Source organism: Rhodofomes roseus (assembly GCF_022264815.1).
Source record: "Rhodofomes roseus strain CIRM-BRFM 1785 chromosome Unknown C8Q71scaffold_16, whole genome shotgun sequence".
Taxonomy (NCBI): domain Eukaryota; kingdom Fungi; phylum Basidiomycota; class Agaricomycetes; order Polyporales; family Fomitopsidaceae; genus Rhodofomes; species Rhodofomes roseus.
In genome coordinates, this window is record NW_025952972.1 from 368,559 (window position 1) to 389,914 (window position 21,356).

Below are 21,356 nucleotides of genomic sequence, written 5' to 3' on the forward strand. Positions count from 1 at the left end.
GAGAGAGCAAGGAACAGATGCACGCGCGCCTGCTTCTATCTCCTGCCACATCTTTCCGGGAAAGGCAAGTTCGGATAATGTCCCAGAACGGCTTTGATCCTGGACGTCGACACCAACACGCTGTACTCCTCGAAACTTGCTTCTTACCGTCGCTTGAAGCGATAAACGCCTATTAGGCCGCACTGTTCCCCGCAGGAAGCTTTGTGGTCTGGATTGATGAGTGATTGGGCCAGCAATATGCATATGCCAAGTGACAATCACCGTTTCGCTAGCAGGCTCGAAGGCCTCGCCGTGCATTCTGAGCATTGCGACGCGTCAGACTCAGTTGGCATCCAAGCCGCAACCCGCGCAAGACTATGGTCTTGTGGCAAAGAGACGAGGGGCGACAGAGCAGTGTATGACCACATCGTGTCCTTCAGATCGGTGCATGATGGGTAGCTCTCTCCTCCGTGTCGAACGCGGCTCGTTCGCTCACTGTGCGCTCGCTTCTACAGTTGCGCTGGTCCTTTCTACCTTTTGGCTGTTGCTTCCTCCCTATCTCCAGATGTAACAGTCCCTTGAACTAAACTAAACGTTCAGTCACAGGCCACGGTCCTGAACGAGGGCCTATCCTACCTGGCTGAGGGTCGCAAGTCACATCCACTGAACAGATGTCAACATTTTAAGGTACGCTCATCCCAAAGTATTGGTTGCATGATGATGTAGGTTGGCAAAACATCACCTTGGCTGACGCGCGAAGGATCATCCGATACTACGACCAGTGGGCGTCCCACGGATTCACCTTGGTTTCACCTTACAGCTCCAGTGTGTTGAACATCGGCGCAAGACTCGTCCGGGGCTAGAGGTTCGGTGTGATTCGGTGCCGAGGACATCCCGTGGTACTTATGCGCATTCTCGTTCGCGATTGTCGCGTGGACCTGCGCGGACACTCAGACACCGACTGGGTAATAGTATTGTTTCAGCAACTGTCGCGATTGCAAGACCAGGAGGCCAGCAGAGTCTCGATGGTATGTCCGCCAGCTTGTATGCTCGCGGGCTGGCTCTGCGTATAAAGCCAGACTACCGCAAGATGTCTCCCTAGTGTGGCCGGCTCCACCTCCTCCTTCTCACTTAGCTTATCCTTTGCGTTTCTCTCAGCATAATGCATTTCCCTCTCTTCCTCTTCCTCCTTTCATGCCTCACGCTGTTCGCCTACTGTGCGCCGACGCCATTCCAGGTATGTATGGAGCACATGCCGTGACGAAGGACTGACTGACCAATCGTGTACCCACCCACTCGCAGGCGGAGTTTGACCTCGCACTGCGTGAATTGAGCGACCTTGTCCAACGGTCAGGTGTTGACGACGAATTTCTCTCTTTGACAAGGCGCGCCGATCGCACGTTTCCGTGCCTTGCTAGGAGGGGAATGGACTACTTACACGTTCATTCAGACCAGGTCATGATCAACCTAAGGGGACACCAGCTCACGCTGCAAAAATTCGCCAACCAGGGCAATTCGCACAGCGTAGTATACACCGTGGCCACCCCAGGGTCTTTTCACGGCGACTTCGCGAAAACGAACGTCGCGGAGAGCGAGCTCGCGGCAACGACCGCGGTAGGTCCCCTCCGCTCCTCCCCCATGTCCGCGCTCTGACCGCTCCCTGCAGGCTGGCGCTGTGCAGCTTGCTGGTTATGACTCGAGTCACAGGCGGTGGATGATCGTCCGGCGGTCACCCGGCATGCACATCACGCAGACGAGTACATTCCGGAGGGTGGCGCACGACCCGGCGCAGTGCGATGTCTTGCTCCGCCGTGCAGCCAAGCTCGCCGCCGCGACGATGATGAGCTATTGGCAACACACGGGCTGGCTGCAGAACGACCCGAACCTGCAGAACGTCCTGTTCGATGACCACATGACCGTCGCCTACGTGATTGACTGGGGCCAGGCGATCCGCCCGCACTCCCAGGTAAGCGCATCTACTTGAGTCCGTTGCTGGTGGTACGGTTCTGACTTGCGTGTTCGTTAGCCGAGCGAAGCACAGATCGAGGCTCAGGCGTACCACATGTTTTCGTCCTCAGGTTTCTGTAGGTCTGTTGCTCCGCCGCCGATGGGACCGCCCAGGGGAGGAGCAACAGCCCATGGTTCATCCACGAGGCCTTCGGCAAAGGGATCGTCGAGGAGAGTTATGATGCAATTCTAGACAGCGGTATGTTAATGATGAGGCAATCGTACGTGAACCAGGTCCGAAAAGGTTCCTAGAGGGCCGGGTCATAGGTTTTGTGATGCGCGTCTACATCTTCTACACCAGCTTGACGTTGAACGTCCTCCTCCCATGCAATCTCGCGCTCGCACGGTTACTGCAATCAGTACGAGGAAGCGTATTTGATGGGCGGTGTATCGTATAGCGCGACAATCTGTCATGAATTCACAACATGGACCCCCATACTTGGGGCGAGTAGCCACTCCGCAGTATCTCTGCCAGCAGGAAAACATATTATAAGCCTTCCAATAGTTAATACACCCTGTGACACTGCCATCGACAAAGACCGGCTACACGCTCGTGATAGACTTCGGCTGCTACTATGCACTGTAGTCATCTGTTTTGTTTTGCCCGACTTCCTCCGAGATGATAATACCCATCTCCTTCCTCGAAGTTGGCATAGAGTCCGTCATGCCCGTAGATGTATCCCGTGCAAAATGAATGCTCGTGGCGGGCTGGAGCTTGACTACGTTGCCGTGCGTACTTTCCATGAGCCGCGAGGTGGTGTCTTCGGCCCAAGCTTTCCCCGTCGCAACACGGAATATGATGAGGAAGGAACAGATCGCCTAGCAGCAACCATTACGATTCGAAAGGATGCACTCAGCATCAATATCACAGATGTCTTGACATGAGTACACACCTGAATGGAGTTCACGTAATTGATAAAAATGTAGGCGAGGGGATTGTTCATCCCGAACACGATGAGGAAGGTGAACGCGAAGGCAGAGTAGAGCACCGCTGATTCCACGAGGATGGTCGCAATGTTGGCATAGCCTTTTGCGTGGTGTGCCCCAAGAACGCTCTGTACACGGTGTCGATAGACGAGCAGACGACCCGCAATCAAAATCGTCACAATGATGTTCGCCGCAAGCGAGATGACGTAGAACGAGAGTGTGATGTTCGCGACTACGAATGGTGTGGAGTTCGATGAGCCGTCGGCTTGGGAAATGCTCTTGAGGACGTCAATGGACATGCCTGCGAAATGAAGAGGCAAGTAGATGAGTGGCTAGTATAAATTGCGCCGTTCATCCACGTACCAATGGACGTACAGACCATGAGGCCGGGAAACCATAACAGAATCCGCATCCATGACCGGTTAAAGTCACTGTAGATGACGAGGAATCGCCAAACCTACGCCCGAAGCCGTTCAGCGCCATCAAAGGGTCCTACTAAATGACATACCAAGAACATGTCGAGGAGCCAGTTGCTTACTACCCAAGACGCACTGTTCGTCAACCCGACAGTGTTAGCGAACATGGCGTTTAGGTACGCCGCAGGCCCTCCCGGGTAGTTTCGGTATTCGATGAAGGCTTGCTGAGCGGTCAGAGAATTGGTAATCATGTAGACCGTCCCTAATCCGAAAACAATGGTCATGAACGCGAGAAGAAAGATTTGTCGCCTCAGATTGAACCGATCGCTGTTCTCGAGCAAGGTGACGAAGCACATGACGAAGAGCGTAAGCTCAACGCCGTAGGGTATGTTCTCCAGGATCATCGCCTGTAGCTGTATCTTCTCATTATAGATCTCGAAGTCCGTTTCGTTGGGTGCCCACGAACTCGACATTGTCTGTATCGCAGTTCAGTACCTGCGATAAGTGGCAGAGAAATGACTCACTGCCTAGCTGATTGCATGCAGTGACCGATCCGGATGTGAGCGAGGGGCCACCTGTATCGTCAATGTTCGGGGTGATAGATATACAACTCTGAAAGGACCATCATCAACAGTCGGCGTAGCGAAGATCCATCATCATTGCAGATGCTGTATCAGCCAAGTTCGCCGCTCTACCGAGACCCGAGTCAGTGAGTTTGGCCATCTCTTCCAGCATGCCAAAGGAAGCCCAGCCGCGGTCGTGCTTCGTATGATACATCAGATATGCTGCACCGGTTTTCATAGAGCGGCCCCTGTAGGAAGGAAAGAAGTGGCGCCTGTCACGATGCATAGATTCACTTAGTGAGGAGACGTCGACATCCTCTCGTACAGCACATACCTTGAACAGCCTGACACGTTGACGATCTACTGGGCTCACCTTGAGAAGGTTCAGAGCAAGTACTGTTGCAGTGGCTCGACACCCTTGGACGTCCCTGTATCGTTCAAGGCGTGTTTTGAAACTTAGATCTGATAGTTATCTGGTCAGCCTGAGGGTTCGACAGATGATCCGATGAAATGTAACGCCGTCAAGATTCCAGCGTCAGTCCCCCCTGTAATTAGAGTTCGACTCTGCGCTCCTCCGTGGTTCGCGATACAACTTACATACTCACAGTGCACCGGAGGAGTGGTACTAGTATAGCGCGAATATAGCCTGAAAAGTGGGTTTGTTTGTCTGGGCAGTGCTTCGACCTGGCAGTTCCACGCAGACGCGAATGGAATGCCTGGCCACGAGCCTGATACGTGAGGTGTCTATGTCGAACCTACCTGGCCATGGAGTCAAATCAGAGGAACGGGGCTCGAGGGGAGGCATTCCGGCGGGTGCACGAGTCCCGGATCAAGGGTTTGTTCGTCACGCATCTGGTTCCCGAACATATGTACGCACGGGTTGCGCACGGGCTGCAGGATGGATACTAGATAGGCTTGATGCAAGACGAGGTCCGTACATAGTCACAGTAGTACATGCGACCGCAAGGTTTCTACGCAATTTCTACGTGTTAGGGCGGTTTATTTGGCAACAGCGTCCAAATATAGTCATCCTCATGTCAGATTTGACAAGTGAGCGCTGTCGCGCACCGCGTGCTAGTGCACGTGACTGCGCGTGTTGTGTGGCTCAATGAATCCCCCCTTAAGTCCTCCTCGAGTCCTCGACAGCAAGTCGCGCGATGTGAGTTAACAACTGAACCAATCTTTTCACCTACTAGATGCTATTTGCAGGCTCTGACGTCCGACTTCCCAGACCTATTCCGAGCTGGTTCAATCATAGCTTACTGCAATGCTCGCCGGCGGAACACACGGAACGAGGCGCTGCTGGGATATTCTCTGGACCACTGGCTGACTTTGGTCCCGCAGTCAACCCGCAGTGGACAGTTCTGCCATGACGCGATGGACAGATGGAGGTATTGCAACTTCCGATACGCACGCAGTGGAACAAGCTTCAGCGCGACGCACGGTCCCAATGATCGTCTCGGAGTATTGTACTACCAGGTGTGAAAGTTTGCACCACTGGAGCGCTTGCCTATCAGCACCTCTCTGCTTCAGTACTCATACCTGTGCTCGTAGGTTCATACACATCGGTGTGTGACAGTTATCTCAGCCTCTCGCCCCCAGATCACATGAGGCCACGAATTCACGGCTTCTCTGTAAGGCTCCGACTCGGACGGCGGGTTTAGGTAACGTATTTATAGCCTAGTATTCACAAGCACAGTGCAGCATTGATTGAAGTTCTAGATCAAAGTAGTGCATGAGGCCGCTGTCAAGCCGTGTATCTCTTCCCATGGAGTCAAGGGCTGGACCGTTGCGGTATTGTAGAACGCCCAACTCGACGCCGTTTGCGATCGCAGACCTCACGCTCTCCTACTACACCATCATTTCACTCGCTCTCGTCATCCTCGTCACAATCATGCCGCGCGTCTACTCCGACTCAGCCACCGACACCGCATCCCGAGGCTCCTCAGCTCTCACCACGCAGCCTCACAGAGTTTCGCGGCCACTATCGCCCAAGTTTCGCAGCCGCATTGACCAGCCGTTGGTTTGCGGAAGATTCCGCTCCTCGCCGCATAAGTAGGAACACTGAGATTGCAAGTTTGGAATTACGAGAGACTTCAAGACTTTCTTTGGCCTGAGGAGACGTCGAGAGCACTACTTTAAATCATACCTACCCTTGCCAATGATTTGAACAACATCTGAACTGTCAGTTGTTCGGGCTACTAGTAGCCTTGCTCGACCATCTCAATTATTCTGTCACCGCCGAACGGCCGAGTAGCATTTGTTAGTAAATCATCTACGCTCAGGCTGTAATTGCGATGTTGGACGTCTGGACCGCGGTCTCAGGTGTAAGTCGCAAGGTCCACAGCCGGCGCAATCGCCGTCGAGTTACAATGAACATGATGTTTGCCTTGGCAGCTGACCAAGAATTCGAACTTGACATTCGCCGCGACGTCGCAAGCTGGTGGAATCTCGCGTCAGACCCCGCTTCCAAATGACACTGCAGCCAAGATGATAGCGTGAGTGCCGATCGCGAACATCCACATACATATGACCAATATCGACGCCGTGGCCCGATAGTATATGTAAGTGATGCAACTGAGTCACTGGTGACTGCGTCTTCAGACGCTTCACCACAGATCCTCTCCTGAACAGTGAAAGCGACCAGCGATGTCGCAGCAGAAGGCAGTGTGGCTCAAGGCTAAGCAAGGGTCTTTCGAAGTCGGTCCTGCGCCGATACCAAAGCCCGGCGAGGGCGAGGTGCTCATCAAGGTTCACTCGACGGCGTTGAACCCTGTCGACTGGAAGATCCAAGCGTGGGGGTTTCTGATCGACAACTATCCCGCTATCCTCGGCGGTGATGCCGCAGGCATCGTCGAGGAAGTCGGTCCCGGCGTCGTGAATCTCAAGAAGGGCGACCGAGTGTAAGCTCCTCCCCCTGATCTCCGTGATCGATGGTTGGACCTCGGCACGTTCCGCTCATTCCGCCGCAGATTGACAAACGGCGTGAAAGGCAATGAACATGCGACTTTCCAACAATACACGCTCGGCTATGCCGACGTGACAGCCAAGGTACTGGACATGAACCTGAAAAAGCACTTCAAGGGCACTTACGGATGAGCGTACAGATCCCAGAGAACCTCTCCTTCGACCAAGCAGCGACGATTCCCCTCGGTATGGCTACCGCCGCGACTGGGTTCTTCAACGCAGACGCACCGTCCTCCAGTGTCGGTCTCTTCCCAGCATGGGAAGATGGTGGGCGTGGAAAGTATGCTGGAGAGCCTATCGTTGTCATCGGTGGAGCTAGTTCGGTCGGTCAATACGGTGCGCAGAACGGACGACTGGCTCTGACCCTGTGCTGACTCCCTGCTAGTCATTCAGCTAGCCAAGCTCGCTGGCTTCGGCCCTATTATCACCACGGCCTCCCTGCGCAACACCGAGTCTCTAAAGGGACTCGGAGCGACGCACGTCCTGGATCGCAACCTCTCGAAGGATGCGCTCATCGCGGAAGTCGCGAAAATCGCGTCTGCGCCTGTGAAGGTTGTGTGGGACACCGTCTCAGAGGCTGAGACGCAGAACGTCGGCTACGCGATCGTTGCATCCGGTGGGACACTCGTCATTGTCTTGAACGATGCGGTGCAGAACAAGACGGCGGACAAGCGGATTGTCCAAACCTTGGGTAACACGAACATCCCACAGAACCGCAAGGTGGGGGCGAGTCTATATTCGAAATTACCCGCGCTTCTGGAAGGAGGTACCATCAAGGTCAGTATACTTGAAGGCCCACTGTGGCGAATGGGTGTACTGACCACATATCACGAGTAGCCGAACCCTGTGGAAGTGCTTCCCAACGGGTTGGAGGGCATTATTGCTGGCCTGAACAAGCTCAAGCAGGGTGTCAGTTACGTGAAGCTCGTTGCACATCCCCAGGACACGGCCTGATAGTTGAATTGTCGATACGAATACGGTGTGAGCGTCTTAGGAGGAAAGTTGCTGATGCGGCAGTCACAATGAGTAGTTTGTAGAGGTTCAATACCTTCAGGAGCATGTACGCTATATAAATATGCTTACCAGTGTACATATGATCACTACCACGTCCCCATCCTATCTTCCATCTCCTCGTCGACCTGTGGTTGCTATCACTCCTAGTTGCTAGTGAGAAACTTGAAGCTCGGTCATCTTTGCGACGAAGTTATTTATACGAGCCTTCGGTCCCGCGCACCAGTGCAAGTACACAAGTGCACGTATGTGACCTAATAAAAACCCTGACACAGTTAGCTTCACCCCCGAGCGTCTAGGCCGGTTTCTGCGGGTACTTAACAGGCTCGACGTTGCTATCCCCTGCTTAAGCTTGTTCAGACCGGTAATGATCCTCTTCAGCCCGTTCGGCAGCACTTCGACAGTGGTTGGCTGTGCACAACATGTCCTCAGTACAATGCCGCGCCATAGGAGTCGCCCGGTAACACTGACCTTGAGATAACGCCCTCCGCCAGCAGAGCGGTCAGCTTCACACTCGCCCCCAGCTTGCGATGCTATGGGATGTTCGTGTTACCGAATGTCTGGACGATCCGCTTGTCGTTCTGCACCTTGTCGTTGAAGACGATGGCGAGCGTCCTGCCGAGCGCGACGATCGCGTAGCCGGCGTTCTGTGTCGGGCCTCGGAGACAGCGTCCCAGACGATCTTCACTGATGCGGACGTGATTGTCTTGACTTCCGCGATGAGTGCATCCTTCGGTTGCGATCCAAGACGTGCGTCGCGCCCTGCCTCCTCAGGGACTTGGTATCACGTTTGCAGTCCGAACATAATCAATTTTATCTGGTGTCACTGTGCTTGTCACTGCACCCTCGCCAGGACCCTGCGAAAGTATGCTATGCTCACCTACGAAATAGCTCTGACATGTAGGTGTCGCGAACCTATACAGCACAGTAGTGCTGCCGAGACGGCGAACATCAAACACATACTTACGGTCAGTGGATGCCCAGTCGAGAGCAACGGTGGAGCGTGATCCACGCTGAGCGAGTGTCCAACACGGTATCGCCGAGTGTATTGCAAACTTATGTGGTGTGCTCGGTATGTAAATGGCAGTGACGAGACTTAGCAATATTAGGCCCTCAGGACCTCCGGCCATCACAGACCACGACATACGCCTGCCTAGGCTACCGGATAGGTCTATCAAGTAGCTCCTGGTGAACGTTGAAATGCCTGCACAGAGCGGGTTGAGACAAGTCTGAAAACGTCTGCCAGGAAAACCTAGACTCACCTGGCGACTTTCCCTACCGGCCGACATGCTCCCTTCCCTTCCTCATCCCACCGCACAATCCACCTTCCAACAACAGTCCCTTGCGGAGTCAACGTTTCCGCGATGGTCTCTTCCCGAGGCAAGGATCCGTCTTTTTTGCCCTGGTTCACCTCCTCGGCTGGCAATTGAAACGCTTCCGCGAGCTCGAACGTTGCGAGCGGTCTCGTCGCCGGTACCAAAAACGCGGTGTCATACACCTTCGTAACACGCTCGCGCAGTCGGACCGTAAGGGTCGTCATCTCAATCCCGCGTCCGCCTTCGAGCCAGCGCAGCTTGGTGACATACGGGCGGCCCGCCCATGCTACAAGTCCAGTGGACACTCCGCTGGTGGCTATGGCGACTCCCGCGAGAGCAAATCGACCAGACAAGGGCAAGTTCGACGTCGTTTCGATTACGAAGATGAATGGCGCGAGGGATACAGTGAGCGCAAGGGATGATAGGGAGAAGAGCTTGAGACGCCGGAAGGTGTTGGTGAGAGGACCGTGGTATACGCTATCCTCAGCAGTCTTGTCGGTAGAGACGTTGAGAGATGACTCCGCGGTAGTTTTGGATTCGTCGCTGGTTGTCGTCGACGAGGATTCTGGCGGGACCTTCGTAGTGAGACTCCGCCGGCCGGCCGCCCGCAGAATGGGACTAGTGTTGGTCCTGTACGCCCTTGAAACACCTGCCAGGCATCGTCGTGGAGTTACCTGCAGGACACTACTCGATGTGAGGCATGTTCGCGAGAGCAGTCGGTACGACGTGGAGAGCATGTTGGAGAACGGCAGACGGCGCGTCCGAGGCGCGCTTGTCACCTCGGCAAACCGTGTCCTGCGCGCCTTCGCAAGTTGTTTACATCCACCACCACCACGACGCCAGTATGGATGCTCCTGTCTACTACTCAAGAGCCGAGTACATCGAGACGGTAGCGTAATTGTGTTCGACGCGTGTATGTGTGCAGTGGAATGACTTGCTGCTCACCAGGACACGGGAAACAAGGTCTCGCGTCGCGCAACGATTGCTGGGCCCCAAAACATCATCCTCGGCGGCAAGACCGTCATTGCGAGTGGTGCCATTATACGCGGGGATCTGCGTAGAACTGGTCCTGGACATGCGGTAGTCATTTCGTTAGGACGGTACTGTCTCATCGGTGAAGGATGCGTGATGCGGTGAGTGCATTGTTTGTATGCGTCACGCCGGGATGCTGAGGGCGTTGTGAACTGAAAGACCGCCGTACAAGACCTACCGAGGCAACTTCAACTACTATCCCATGAAGATCGGTGACCATGTGCATGTAGGCAGCGGCTCAATCGTAGAGGCTGCTACCATTGGAAATCACGTCGAGATTGGGAAGAACTGCATCATTGTACGTGTCCGTGTTCTTGTCTATGGCGAAATGCCGACACTCAGTGTCTTCAGGGCAAGTTCACTATCATCAAAGACTGCGCGAAGATCGCGGACAACACTGTCATCCCACCGAACACGGTCGTCCCTGCCTTGGCGCTCTTTGCGGGCTCGCCAGGTGGGTGTATGCGTAGCCTGCGCTCGGTTATGCGTATTAACGGTCCCCCACTTAGGTCGATTCGTCGAAGATCTTCCCGAGTCTACACAAGAGATGGTGGAAGCGCACACAAAGGGCTTCTACACCCGCTTCCAGCCTGCTACTACTGAGCGTTGATCGGTGCTTCCACTTCGTCATGACACAACCGTATACCCGTTTTCGAGGATACCACATCATCTTGGACAGCTATACCTAGGTGAGTGTCCATAACCATTCTGTCTTGCCGAAATATCGAGGAAATTCGGCAGTGTAGCCCTGACAGGCCAATTCGATGACAACCCATCACCACTCTTCGACGCCTCTCCTTTCTATCGCGGTCGCGACTTCGTGGAGTGCTGTTAACAGATCAGCAAAACAGCGAGGCGGATTGCTCACGCTTCCTGTACAGTGTACGTCTTCTGGGGTTCTTCCGAAATGCGATCTCCCATGTACATTTTGCTTGCTCGCATTGTGTGTTGCACGCGACGCTAGTCCGCCATATGCCATAGAATTGTAGCGCCACTGCGCCAGAGCGTTCTCTGCCATGCTCATGGACTGCTGGTAAGTAGCCTCAAAGGCTCAACAAACCTCAGGACGGTGCGTCTGCGTTGAAGAACCCAGTCGCGGCGGTAGCCAGACCGAGGGGAATCGTCGCTGCTTGGTCGAAGGAGAGGTTCTCTTGGATCTGCACGCTCATCAGTAAGTGCCCTTGAAGTGCTTTCGCAGGTTCATATCCAGTACTTACAGCCTCATGCCAAATTCGACAAGTGAGCGGTGTGGCGCACCGCGTACTATGCGCGTGCTGTCACGGTGTGGCTCAATGAATCCCCCTCCTCCTCGACAGCAAGTCACGCGATGTGAGTTGACAATCAAACCAATCTTTCACGTACTAGATGCTATTTGCAGGCTCTGTCATCCGACCTTGCAGACCTCTGGTGCTATTCCGAGTTGGTTCAATCATAGCTTACTGCAATGCTCGGCAGACCACACGGAACGAGGCGCTGCTGGGACATCCTCTGAACCACTGGCTGACAGGTGGGCTGACGCTGGAATTGGACGGCGTTACATTTCATCGAATCATCTATCGAACGCTCATGCTGACCAGATAGCTATCAGGAGTTCCAAAGCACGCCTTGAACGATACAGGGACATCCAAGGGCGTCGAGCCACTGCGACAGTGCTCTGAACCTTCTCGAGGTGAGCCCAGTAGATCGTCAACGTGTCAGGCTGTTCAAGGTATGTGCTGTAGGAGAGGATGTCGACGTCTCCTCGCTATGTGTATCTGGCAATGGCAGCGTGTGCGGTGATGGAATCTTAGTGGAATCTATGTATCGTGACAGGGCGGCGCCGCTTCTTTCCTTTTCATCAGGGCCGCTCTTTGAAGACCGGTGCAGCATATCTGACGTATCACACGAAGCACGACCGCGGCTGGGCTTCCTTTGGCATGATGAAACAGATGGCCAAACTCACGGACTAGGGTCTCGGTAGAGCGGCAAACCTTGGTTGATACAGCCCATCTGCATGATGAACTTTCGAGTCCTATTCCTGGCTCCATCTACGCCGACTGTTGATGGTGGTCATTCCAGAGTTGTATATCTATCACTCTGGACAGCGACAATCCAGGTGTCCCCCCTCGCTCACATCCGGATCGGTCACTGCACGCAATCAGCTAGGCAGTGAGTCATTTCTCTGCCACTTATCGCAGGTAACCGTACTGAACTGCGATACAGACAATGTCGAGTTCGTGGGCACCCAACGAAACGGACTACGAGATCTATGGTGAGAAGATATGGCTACAGGCGATGGTCCTGCAGAACATACCCTATGGCGTTGAGCTTACGCTCTTCGTCATGTGCTTCGTCACCCTGCTCGAGAACACCAATCGGTTCAATCTGAGGCGACACATCTTCCTTCTCGCGTTCACCACTGTTGTTCTCGGATTGGGGACGGTTTACATGATTGCGGTTTCTCTGACTGCTCAGCAAGCCTTCATCGAATACCGAAACTTCCCCGGAGGGCCTTCGGTGTACCTAAGCGCCATGTTCGCTAGCACCGTCGGAATGACGAACAGTGTGTGTTGGATGATTAGCAACTGGCTCCTCGACATGTTCTTGGTACGTCATTTAGTACATCCCTTCGATGGTGCTGAACGGCTTCGGGCGTAGGTTTGGCGATTCCTCGTCATATACAGAGACTTCAACCGGTCATGGATGCGGATGCTGCTATGTATTCCCGGCCTTATGGTCTGTACGTCCATTGGTACGTGGATGAACGGCACAATTTATGTTATCCACTCATCTACTTGCCTCTTCATTTCGCAGGCATGTCCATTGACGTCCTCAAGAGCATTTCCCAAGCCGACGGCTCATCGAACTCCACACCATTCCTAGTTGCGAACATCACACTCTCGTTCTACGTCATCTCGCTTGCGGCGAACATTATTGTGACGATTTTGATTGCGGGTCGTCTGCTCGTCTATCGACACCGTGTACAGAGCGTTCTTGGGGCACACCACGCAAAAGGCTATGCCAACATTGCGACCATCCTCGTGGAATCAGCGGTGCTCTACTCTGCCTTCGCGTTCACCTTCCTTATCGTGTTTGGGATGAAAAGTCCCCTCTCCTACTTCTTTGTCAATTACGTGAACTCCGTTCAGGTGTGTACTCATGTCAAGGCATCTGTGATATTGATGCTGAGTGCATCCTTGCGAATCGTAATGGTTGCTGCTAGGCGATCTGTTCCTTCCTCATCATATTCCGTGTTGCGACGGGGAAAGCTTGGACCGAAGACACCACCACGCGTCTCATGGAAAGGACGCACAGCAACGTAGTCAAGCTCCAGCCCGCCACGAGCATTCATTTTGCACAGAATACATCTACGGACATTACGGACTCGATGCCAACTTCGAGGAAGGAGATGGGTATCATCTCGGAGGAAGTCGGGCAAGACATAACAGATGACTACAGTGCATAGTAGCGGCCGAAATCTATCATGAGCGTGTAGCTGGTCTTTGTCGATAGCAGTGTCACAGGATGAATGTACTATTGGGAGGCTTACAATATGTTTTCCGGGCTGCCAGAGATACTGTCGTAATATGTCAAATTGTCGCGCTATAGAGTCTGGGTACCTTTTGGGACGTGGTTTGCCCCGTGCACTGGCCCGGGTGTACCTAGAGGGCACCGAGGCAGGTTCGGTTGCATCAGACGTGAGCTTCCAAGTAAAACTGATTATATTGTGTCCAGCATCAGTACCGAGTCACATATGTAGCACGTCTGCGGTGACAAGAATTAGATGCGAGCGCGTTGATTACACTTCTAGATCTGTCGATATGTCTGGCCGTGCAGGCTGATGCAACTTGGATGCAGGCACATCCGCCACATTCGGCAACGTTCGGCACCACCGCTCGCCGCGCTTTCAAAGTGATAAACGCTCGATGCTACTGTACAGTGCGACGACCATGTCGATAACAATACACGCTTGCGAACTACAATCGCTGCTTATTTCCTGCCATCCGAGCGATCACGCTGTTTCCTGTGGGTGTCCGACCAGCTTGACGTTGCTGACTCCCTGCTTCAGCTTCTCGAGACCCGCGATGATGCCCTGCAACCCGTTTGGAAGCACCTCGACAGGATTTGGCTGCCGGAGTGGTCAGTATCAGCGACCCCTCACTCAATATACAACACTGACCTTGACGGCACCATCTGCCAACAAAGCAGTCAACTTCGAGTACAGACTCACGCCCAGCTTGCGGTTCGCCGGCACGTTCGTGTTTCCGAAGACGGGCACGACCCGCTTGTCGTCCGTCTTGTTCTCCACGGATTCGTTAAGGACGAGGACGAGGGCTCCGCCGGGCGCGAGGATCGTATAGGCTGCGTTCTGCGTGTCGGCCTCGGAGATGGCGTCGTAGGCGACCTTCACAGGTGCGGACGTGATTTTCTTGACTTCCGCGACGAGCGCGTCCTTTGGGAGAGTACGATCCAGGACGTGCGTTGCGCCCTGGCCCTTCAGAACTTCGGTGTTGCGCAGGGAGGCGGTGGTTATGATGGGGCTGAAGCCGGCGAGTTTGGCCAGTTGGATGACTGGAGGAATGTCAGCACCACGTACGTGTCGAGACGTACACTCTGCTTACCGTATTGACCGACGGAGCTTGCTCCGCCGATGATGAGAATGGGCTCCCCCGCGTACTTCCCGCGACCGCCGTCTTCCCAAGGGGGAAAGAGCCCGACGCTCCCTGAGGGCGCATCTTGATGGAACAATCCAACCGCGGCGGTGGCCAAACCAAGAGGGATCGTCGCGGCTTGGTCGAAAGTCAAGTTGTCGGGAATCTGCAAGGCAACTCAGTGTCTTCCGTGGTGCGGAAACGCGACTTCGTACCTTTCCTGTCACGTCGGCATACCCGAGCGTGTATTGCTGGAAAGTCGCGTGCTCGTAGTTGCCGAACACACCATTCGTGAGCCTGCAGACGATGGTAACATTTAGCGCGAATGGTCGACCATCCAGCCCGAGAACTCGACGCACACTCGGTCGCCCTTCTTGAGGTTCGTGACGCCGGGACCGACTTCCTCGACGACGCCTGCGGCATCACCGCCGAGGATAGCGGGGTACTTTTCAATAAAATACCCGTGCGCTGCAATCTTCCAGTCGACAGGGTTCAGCGCTGTCGAGTGAACCTTGATGAGCACCTCGCCCTCGCCGGGCTTCGGTATCGGTGCTGTGCCGACTTCGAGGGAGCCTTTTTCAGTCTTCAACCAGAGTGCTTTCTGCGACATAGGTGATGTATACTACGGGGAGGGGCAGAGTAACAGGGCTTGTGTCTCTGCCTCGTCGAGCCGCGTATATATATCATAGCGGGTGAGTAGCTTATGGAGCTGTACTTCTCGAACGCGAACGAACACCATTCTCATGCTGACGCCATTCCAGCTGTGTTACGTCGATCGAAGCTGACCAAGCGACTCATCAAGTGGGCTGTTTTAATCGCGCGGGAACTGACATGGCCATATGTCGCGGTGATAATCAACATACCGTCTATTTGTCTTCTCTCCACGACGGCCCACTTCTGTTCTAGCTGTAAGCTACTCGCTCTGCTCAGGGCGGGCGTCACTCGGAGTAAGAGGTGGATCAGAGTCAGTGATTGCAGACGAGGGTGAATTGTCTGGGTGAGTATTCGTGCATTTCTTCTGTTTATTGATCGTCACCGGTTCAACCAACGACACGCTAATCCTGCAGGCATACGTATGTTGTATTCGGCTCGCAGACTTCACTAGAACTCCAGCGATGTAGCATAATGCCACGACAGAAGTGCGTTGCTCTGTGAGATTACAGTTACCAATCGGTCAGTGGAAAATTGGTCAGCTGCCAGGGCAATGGCCGCTTGCGGGCTCGCCAGGTGGGTGTGTGCGTAGCCTGCGCTCGGGGTATACGTATTAACGGTCCCTCACTTAGGTCGATTCGTCGAAGATCTCCCCGAGTCTACACAAGAGATTAATATTGTGGAAGCGCACACAAAGGGCTTCTACACCCGCTTCCAGCCTGCTACTACTGAGCGTCGATCGGTGCTTCCACTTCGTCATGGCATAACTGTATACCCGTTTTCGAGGATACCACATCATCGTGGACAGCTATGCCTAGGTGAGTGTCCATAACCATTCTATCTTGTCGAAATATCGAGGATATTCGGCAGCATAGCCCTGACCTCGATATTTCGACATCACCACTTTTCGGTGCCTCTTCTTTCCATCGTGGTCGAGATTATACGTACTTAACTCAGCTGACATTCACATCATCAGATCGGTCTTGAATGCAAGATTGCCGTTTGCACTGGCGCAACTTCGTGGAGTGCTGATGATATCGGTTCAGCAAGACAGCGAGGCGGATTGTTCACGCTTTCTGTACGCCTTCTGTGGTTCGTTTACAATGCGATCTCCCGTGTATATTTTGCTTGCCCGTATTGTGTTGCACACGACGCTAGTCCATAAAATTGTAGCGCCACCGCGCCAGAGAGTCTCTGCCCCTCCTCCTCTTGATCAACATCTTTATCTGGTCCCTTGTCACAGCTCCTGCCTCCTCCTATGCGAGATGTCGGTAGCAATTATCAAGTCAAGTACATACGCTCGCCGCTCGGCGTGAAAGACTTGAGTGGAACGTGCATATGAATATCGTCAGCTGATTCCGCTTGTGATTTCGTGCCCCGTGGGCCGTGGCGAAGCGCGTCCCGGCCGGGTGAAACTCGTGAACGACGATCATGCACCCTAAAGACCCAGTCAATACCTCTCCTGAACCCTGAACGGCCTGAACCCCTCACTTCACCGGCATGAGCGCAGCGACGGGCAAGATTGGCGGGGAATATGGGCCTATCCGCGCAAACATCGACGTGGAGAGACTGGGCTCGTATATTGCGGCGAATGTGCAGGCCATCAAGACGCCGGTGGACGTGAAGCAGTTCAAGGTGAGTGTCCTCTGGTCGACCATGACGATGTCGAGCGAGGCTGAATGGCTTTGTAGTTTGGGCAGGTGCGTTTCCTGCGGGGTGAGATGCGCGGTGACTTACGGCGGTGGATGCACAGTCGAACCCGACCTACTTTTTGACGGATGCAACGTATGTCTTGTGCCCTACTTCCACTTTGATCTTACTCATCCATCTCGCAGCACGAAGCGGTATGTACTGCGGAAGAAGCCAGCAGGTCAGTTGGTTTCGTCGACCGCGCACCAGATTGAGCGGGAATACACCATGCTTCGCGCGCTACACAAGCACAACACGAACCCGTCGACCCCGCCGGAAGGAAGGGTCCCCATCCCAGAGCCCATTATCCTCTGCGAAGACAAGGAAATTATCGGGACGCCCTTCTACATCATGGAGTTCCTCGACGGGCGGATATTCACGGACGTGAGGATGCCGGAGGTCTCGCCGGAGACGAGACGAGAATGGTACGTCCCCTACGCCCCCGCATATCCATGTACTGATCAGCATCCGGGTATCTCAGCTGGCTATCTGCAGTCCGCGCCCTCGCAGCCCTTACTTCGCTCCCCCCCGCTGACCTCGGCCTCTCTTCCTTCGGCCCCTCCTCCGCGTACTTCCCGCGGCAAATCAAGTCGCTTAGCCGCGTCTCCGCCGCGCAGGCCGCCGTGACGGACGTCGACACGCACAAGTCCGTCGGCGAGATCCCGCGCTTTGGCGAGCTGATCGCATGGTACCAGCGGTCCCTGCCCGACGAGCGCAAGACCGGCCTGCGGATCGTCCACGGGGACTACAAGCTCGACAACCTCGTGTTCCACCCGACGGAGAACAGGGTGATTGGGATACTCGACTGGGAGCTGTGTACGTTGGGCAGTCCGGTGCGTGGGCTTATTGAGCTAGTGAGGTGCGAAGCTGAATGCGGGATGGTAGTTGGCAGACCTCGCGAACCTGACGCAGCCCTGGGCTGTAGACCCTGCTCTAGTCCCGGCCAACGGTAGCTCGCTGATTGGCTTCAAGAATGTGGTGAAGGACGTGCCTATCTCTCTTGAGGACCTCGAGCGGGAGTACTGTCGGCTCACGTCCCAGCCATACCCCATCAAGGAGATGGTCTTCGCGCGGAGTTGGATGTTGTTCCGTGTACGTATGACATCCCGTCTTTGTACCTTCCTCTAATCATATACCTTCGACAGCTTGCCGTCATCGCACAAGGGATCGCAGCGCGTTTCGCCCGTCGCCAGGCGAGCTCCGAGAAGGCCCACTTGTATGCCGACGTATTTCCTCTAATTGGACAGTTGGCATGGTCAGCAACGCAGGAGAACCCGACGCCGCGGTTGTAGTTCGTGTGATAACAATTTGTGTTTTCTTTCTGGTGGCACGGTATGCTTCCGCGGACTGCTTTTTGAAAATTCACTCATGTATTGCTCACTCAAGTTGCCGTTGGTGCAACTATGTATATCATACGGAGCGAAGCAAGAGGGCAATGCCTTGTAGTTGACTTAATGCGTCGCGGATCAGCCGGCATTCTGCTGTGTACATCCTCCAGTGGCCCACTGGCAGATGCATGTAGTCCTGCTGCATATGAACGAGAGCCGCTCATGTTCATTGACTCGTTTTAACTATGTCTGGATTGGGTTGCAGCTGCTCGCAGAAAAGTGGTATGCTCCTCTTTGGGTCATCCCCAAGTGTTTCGATCCAATATCTCTGGTATTGCGACCTTCTTGGCCATAGACACTGGCCCAATCCTTCGGACCCTTGGGCGGTGAAGGGGCCTCCTTGCACAACTCAACCGTCGAAAACATGTGGTACGCCTCTGCTTCGATTTGAGCTTCAGACGGCTGTACCAATATTTCCGTCCGGACTGAACTGCAGCGATGGAATCGACGGAACTGTATTTACGGGCTACACAACATGGCCCGTTGCGTCCGTTGACGATCGTCCCTCCGTCGACCATCCACCTTGTGATACATACGGGTGATGAAACAGTCGTCAATACCACGCGTCGTATGTTCGTCCACTGCGCAACGCACGCGTCTTTTCACGTACGTTGATGTTCCTGAAAATGTTCAACGCCTCACCGTCATATTGGTCTTTCTCTGGCACTGCCGTCTCAAGGCCACGCAACCTCCTGTGGCAACAGAAGCGCAGTATGGCGATACATATCCAGTATCGTGTTCATCAATGCGACGCGTACGAACGTGAGTACGCGGTACGCCTTCGAGATGACGATGACTAACGCGTATCTCACTAAGTACACTCACCATGGACTACTTAGATGCAATGGCTCATCGCGCATTGCCCTTGCAGCTGACCTAGTTGCAGTGAAGTCTGCGAGCTGAATACAACATACGTATGCCTGCAAGATTAGCGTATCATTGGTTGAACCGGTGACGACTAATAAACAGAAGAAATGCACGGATACTGATCCAGACGATTCATCATCGCCTGCGATAACTGACTCTGAGCCACCTCTTACTCCGAGTGACGCCCACCCTGAGCAGAGCGGAGGAGCTAGAACAGAAGCGGACCGTCGTAGTATGGCCGTCGTGGAGAGAAGACAAATAGACGGTAGGTCGATTATCACCACGACATATGGCCATGTCAGTTCCCGCGCGATTAAAACAGTCCACTTGATGAGTCGCTTGGTCAGCTTCGATCGACGTAACACAGCTGGAATGGCGTCAGCATGAGAGTGTTTTCGTTCGCGTTCGAGAAGTACAGCTCCATAAGCAACTCACCCGTTATATATATGCGGCTCGACGAGGCAGAGACACAAGCCCTGTTACTCTGCCCCTCCCCGTAGTATACATCACCTATGTCGCAGAAAGCACTCTGGTTGAAGACTGAAAAAGGCTCCCTCGAAGTCGGCACAGCACCGATACCGAAGCCCGGCGAGGGCGAGGTGCTCATCAAGGTTCACTCGACAGCGCTGAACCCTGTCGACTGGAAGATTGCAGCGCACGGGTATTTTATTGAAAAGTACCCCGCTATCCTCGGCGGTGATGCCGCAGGCGTCGTCGAGGAAGTCGGTCCCGGCGTCACGAACCTCAAGAAGGGCGACCGAGTGTGCGTCGAGTTCTCGGGCTGGATGGTCGACCATTCGCGCTAAATGTTACCATCGTCTGCAGGCTCACGAATGGTGTGTTCGGCAACTACGAGCACGCGACTTTCCAGCAATACACGCTCGGGTATGCCGACGTGACAGGAAAGGTACGAAGTCGCGTTTCCGCACCACGGAAGACACTGAGTTGCCTTGCAGATTCCCGACAACTTGACTTTCGACCAAGCCGCGACGATCCCTCTTGGTTTGGCCACCGCCGCGGTTGGATTGTTCCATCAAGATGCGCCCTCAGGGAGCGTCGGGCTCTTTCCCCCTTGGGAAGACGGCGGTCGCGGGAAGTACGCGGGGGAGCCCATTCTCATCATCGGCGGAGCAAGCTCCGTCGGTCAATACGGTAAGCAGAGTGTACGTCTCGACACGTACGTGGTGCTGACATTCCTCCAGTCATCCAACTGGCCAAACTCGCCGGCTTCAGCCCCATCATAACCACCGCCTCCCTGCGCAACACCGAAGTTCTGAAGGGCCAGGGCGCAACGCACGTCCTGGATCGTACTCTCCCAAAGGACGCGCTCGTCGCGGAAGTCAAGAAAATCACGTCCGCACCTGTGAAGGTCGCCTACGACGCCATCTCCGAGGCCGACACGCAGAACGCAGCCTATACGATCCTCGCGCCCGGCGGAGCCCTCGTCCTCGTCCTTAACGAATCCGTGGAGAACAAGACGGACGACAAGCGGGTCGTGCCCGTCTTCGGAAACACGAACGTGCCGCCGAACCGCAAGCTGGGCGTGAGTCTGTACTCGAAGTTGACTGCTTTGTTGGCAGATGGTGCCGTCAAGGTCAGTGTTGTATATTGAGTGAGGGGTCGCTGATACTGACCACTCCGGCAGCCGAACCCTGTCGAGGTGCTTCCAAACGGGTTGCAGGGCATCATCGCGGGTCTCGAGAAGCTGAAGCAGGGAGTCAGCAACGTCAAGCTGGTCGGACACCCACAGGAAACAGCGTGATCGCTCGGATGGCAGGAAGTAAGCAGCGACTGTAGTTCGCAAGCGTGTATTGTTATCGACATGGTCGTCGCACTGTCTGTACAGTAGCATCGAGCGTTTGTAATTTATAGAGTTTTATTTCATCATGGCTTATGTAATCCTGAGGCTAGT

General features: G+C 54.4%; 9 protein-coding genes across 9 annotated transcripts; 6 read left to right on the plus strand and 3 right to left on the minus strand.

Annotated features, from left to right (window-relative positions):
- Nucleotides 1–1,141: 1,141 nt before the first annotated feature.
- C8Q71DRAFT_859745 (uncharacterized protein) lies at nucleotides 1,142–2,179 on the plus strand (the record flags this gene model as incomplete). Its single annotated transcript, XM_047927690.1, has 4 exons — nucleotides 1,142–1,216; nucleotides 1,282–1,593; nucleotides 1,646–1,945; nucleotides 2,006–2,179. 4 exons carry the CDS (start codon nucleotides 1,142–1,144, stop codon nucleotides 2,177–2,179), a joined length of 861 nt encoding a protein of 286 aa, XP_047776728.1.
- Nucleotides 2,180–2,442: 263 nt separating this feature from the next.
- C8Q71DRAFT_770925 (uncharacterized protein) lies at nucleotides 2,443–4,184 on the minus strand. The gene is made up of 5 exons (XM_047924330.1): nucleotides 3,854–4,184; nucleotides 3,422–3,805; nucleotides 3,277–3,370; nucleotides 2,880–3,214; nucleotides 2,443–2,805 (listed from the first exon to the last, which is right to left on the minus strand). The coding sequence occupies exons 2-5, from the start codon at nucleotides 3,800–3,802 to the stop codon at nucleotides 2,560–2,562; spliced, it is 1,056 nt and encodes a 351-aa protein (XP_047776729.1). The 5' UTR covers nucleotides 3,803–3,805; nucleotides 3,854–4,184; the 3' UTR covers nucleotides 2,443–2,559.
- A 2,203-nt stretch (nucleotides 4,185–6,387) lies between these two features.
- C8Q71DRAFT_159000 (chaperonin 10-like protein) lies at nucleotides 6,388–7,918 on the plus strand. Its single transcript, XM_047916672.1, has 6 exons — nucleotides 6,388–6,390; nucleotides 6,452–6,795; nucleotides 6,865–6,943; nucleotides 7,000–7,195; nucleotides 7,245–7,636; nucleotides 7,697–7,918. The coding sequence occupies exons 2-6, from the start codon at nucleotides 6,542–6,544 to the stop codon at nucleotides 7,811–7,813; spliced, it is 1,038 nt and encodes a 345-aa protein (XP_047776730.1). The 5' UTR covers nucleotides 6,388–6,390; nucleotides 6,452–6,541; the 3' UTR covers nucleotides 7,814–7,918.
- A 971-nt stretch (nucleotides 7,919–8,889) lies between these two features.
- On the minus strand, nucleotides 8,890–9,966 carry C8Q71DRAFT_770942 (uncharacterized protein). Its single transcript, XM_047924331.1, has 2 exons — nucleotides 9,133–9,966; nucleotides 8,890–9,074 (listed from the first exon to the last, which is right to left on the minus strand). The coding sequence occupies exons 1-2, from the start codon at nucleotides 9,921–9,923 to the stop codon at nucleotides 9,029–9,031; spliced, it is 837 nt and encodes a 278-aa protein (XP_047776731.1). The 5' UTR covers nucleotides 9,924–9,966; the 3' UTR covers nucleotides 8,890–9,028.
- On the plus strand, nucleotides 9,967–11,100 carry C8Q71DRAFT_770944 (dynactin subunit P25). The gene is made up of 5 exons (XM_047924332.1): nucleotides 9,967–10,075; nucleotides 10,135–10,319; nucleotides 10,378–10,516; nucleotides 10,570–10,672; nucleotides 10,728–11,100. Exons 1-5 carry the CDS (start codon nucleotides 10,031–10,033, stop codon nucleotides 10,826–10,828), a joined length of 573 nt encoding a protein of 190 aa, XP_047776732.1. The 5' UTR covers nucleotides 9,967–10,030; the 3' UTR covers nucleotides 10,829–11,100.
- A 1,049-nt stretch (nucleotides 11,101–12,149) lies between these two features.
- Nucleotides 12,150–13,797, plus strand: C8Q71DRAFT_159063 (uncharacterized protein). Its single transcript, XM_047916673.1, has 4 exons — nucleotides 12,150–12,366; nucleotides 12,421–12,804; nucleotides 12,856–12,949; nucleotides 13,012–13,797. Exons 2-4 carry the CDS (start codon nucleotides 12,424–12,426, stop codon nucleotides 13,518–13,520), a joined length of 984 nt encoding a protein of 327 aa, XP_047776733.1. The 5' UTR covers nucleotides 12,150–12,366; nucleotides 12,421–12,423; the 3' UTR covers nucleotides 13,521–13,797.
- Nucleotides 13,798–14,147: 350 nt separating this feature from the next.
- C8Q71DRAFT_770967 (chaperonin 10-like protein) lies at nucleotides 14,148–15,611 on the minus strand. Its single transcript, XM_047924333.1, is given in 6 exon segments — nucleotides 14,148–14,326; nucleotides 14,378–14,769; nucleotides 14,820–15,015; nucleotides 15,065–15,142; nucleotides 15,188–15,191; nucleotides 15,209–15,611. 6 exon segments carry the CDS (start codon nucleotides 15,457–15,459, stop codon nucleotides 14,210–14,212), a joined length of 1,038 nt encoding a protein of 345 aa, XP_047776734.1. The 5' UTR covers nucleotides 15,460–15,611; the 3' UTR covers nucleotides 14,148–14,209.
- Nucleotides 15,612–16,762: 1,151 nt separating this feature from the next.
- C8Q71DRAFT_159149 (kinase-like domain-containing protein) lies at nucleotides 16,763–18,730 on the plus strand. Its single transcript, XM_047916674.1, has 7 exons — nucleotides 16,763–17,135; nucleotides 17,192–17,200; nucleotides 17,254–17,285; nucleotides 17,336–17,614; nucleotides 17,671–18,022; nucleotides 18,075–18,281; nucleotides 18,335–18,730. Exons 1-7 carry the CDS (start codon nucleotides 17,001–17,003, stop codon nucleotides 18,479–18,481), a joined length of 1,161 nt encoding a protein of 386 aa, XP_047776735.1. The 5' UTR covers nucleotides 16,763–17,000; the 3' UTR covers nucleotides 18,482–18,730.
- Nucleotides 18,731–19,810: 1,080 nt separating this feature from the next.
- On the plus strand, nucleotides 19,811–21,268 carry C8Q71DRAFT_770989 (chaperonin 10-like protein). Its single transcript, XM_047924334.1, has 5 exons — nucleotides 19,811–20,207; nucleotides 20,270–20,351; nucleotides 20,401–20,596; nucleotides 20,647–21,038; nucleotides 21,090–21,268. The coding sequence occupies exons 1-5, from the start codon at nucleotides 19,957–19,959 to the stop codon at nucleotides 21,204–21,206; spliced, it is 1,038 nt and encodes a 345-aa protein (XP_047776736.1). The 5' UTR covers nucleotides 19,811–19,956; the 3' UTR covers nucleotides 21,207–21,268.
- The last annotated feature ends 88 nt before the right edge of the window (nucleotides 21,269–21,356 follow it).

Excerpts from the sequence above, each read along its gene's own strand:
- C8Q71DRAFT_770925 (XM_047924330.1), bottom strand. The coding sequence starts at position 3,802 with ATGTCGAGTTCGTGGGCACCCAACGAAACGGACTTCGAGATCTATAAT. Across the intron at positions 3,371-3,421 it reads GGCTCCTCGACATGTTCTTG|GTTTGGCGATTCCTCGTCAT; the intron begins GTATGTCATTTA and ends CTTCGGGCGTAG. Across the intron at positions 2,806-2,879 it reads ATTACGTGAACTCCATTCAG|GCGATCTGTTCCTTCCTCAT; the intron begins GTGTGTACTCAT and ends GGTTGCTGCTAG.
- C8Q71DRAFT_159000 (XM_047916672.1), top strand. The coding sequence starts at position 6,542 with ATGTCGCAGCAGAAGGCAGTGTGGCTCAAGGCTAAGCAAGGGTCTTTC. Across the intron at positions 6,944-6,999 it reads ATGCCGACGTGACAGCCAAG|ATCCCAGAGAACCTCTCCTT; the intron begins GTACTGGACATG and ends ATGAGCGTACAG. Across the intron at positions 7,196-7,244 it reads TAGTTCGGTCGGTCAATACG|TCATTCAGCTAGCCAAGCTC; the intron begins GTGCGCAGAACG and ends ACTCCCTGCTAG.
- C8Q71DRAFT_770942 (XM_047924331.1), bottom strand. The coding sequence starts at position 9,923 with ATGCTCTCCACGTCGTACCGACTGCTCTCGCGAACATGCCTCACATCG. Across the intron at positions 9,075-9,132 it reads CCGGTAGGGAAAGTCGCCAG|GCATTTCAACGTTCACCAGG; the intron begins GTGAGTCTAGGT and ends CGCTCTGTGCAG.
- C8Q71DRAFT_770944 (XM_047924332.1), top strand. The coding sequence starts at position 10,031 with ATGGATGCTCCTGTCTACTACTCAAGAGCCGAGTACATCGAGACG. Across the intron at positions 10,320-10,377 it reads GGTGAAGGATGCGTGATGCG|ACCGCCGTACAAGACCTACC; the intron begins GTGAGTGCATTG and ends GTGAACTGAAAG. Across the intron at positions 10,673-10,727 it reads GCTCTTTGCGGGCTCGCCAG|GTCGATTCGTCGAAGATCTT; the intron begins GTGGGTGTATGC and ends TCCCCCACTTAG.
- C8Q71DRAFT_159063 (XM_047916673.1), top strand. The coding sequence starts at position 12,424 with ATGTCGAGTTCGTGGGCACCCAACGAAACGGACTACGAGATCTATGGT. Across the intron at positions 12,805-12,855 it reads GGCTCCTCGACATGTTCTTG|GTTTGGCGATTCCTCGTCAT; the intron begins GTACGTCATTTA and ends CTTCGGGCGTAG. Across the intron at positions 12,950-13,011 it reads TATGGTCTGTACGTCCATTG|GCATGTCCATTGACGTCCTC; the intron begins GTACGTGGATGA and ends TTCATTTCGCAG.
- C8Q71DRAFT_770967 (XM_047924333.1), bottom strand. The coding sequence starts at position 15,459 with ATGTCGCAGAAAGCACTCTGGTTGAAGACTGAAAAAGGCTCCCTCGAA. Across the intron at positions 15,016-15,064 it reads ATGCCGACGTGACAGGAAAG|ATTCCCGACAACTTGACTTT; the intron begins GTACGAAGTCGC and ends GTTGCCTTGCAG. Across the intron at positions 14,327-14,377 it reads TGGCAGATGGTGCCGTCAAG|CCAAATCCTGTCGAGGTGCT; the intron begins GTCAGTGTTGTA and ends CCACTCCGGCAG.
- C8Q71DRAFT_159149 (XM_047916674.1), top strand. The coding sequence starts at position 17,001 with ATGAGCGCAGCGACGGGCAAGATTGGCGGGGAATATGGGCCTATCCGC. Across the intron at positions 17,615-17,670 it reads CCGGAGACGAGACGAGAATG|CTGGCTATCTGCAGTCCGCG; the intron begins GTACGTCCCCTA and ends CGGGTATCTCAG. Across the intron at positions 18,023-18,074 it reads TGTGTACGTTGGGCAGTCCG|TTGGCAGACCTCGCGAACCT; the intron begins GTGCGTGGGCTT and ends GCGGGATGGTAG.
- C8Q71DRAFT_770989 (XM_047924334.1), top strand. The coding sequence starts at position 19,957 with ATGTCGCAGAAAGCACTCTGGTTGAAGACTGAAAAAGGCTCCCTCGAA. Across the intron at positions 20,208-20,269 it reads CTCAAGAAGGGCGACCGAGT|GCTCACGAATGGTGTGTTCG; the intron begins GTGCGTCGAGTT and ends CATCGTCTGCAG. Across the intron at positions 21,039-21,089 it reads TGGCAGATGGTGCCGTCAAG|CCGAACCCTGTCGAGGTGCT; the intron begins GTCAGTGTTGTA and ends CCACTCCGGCAG.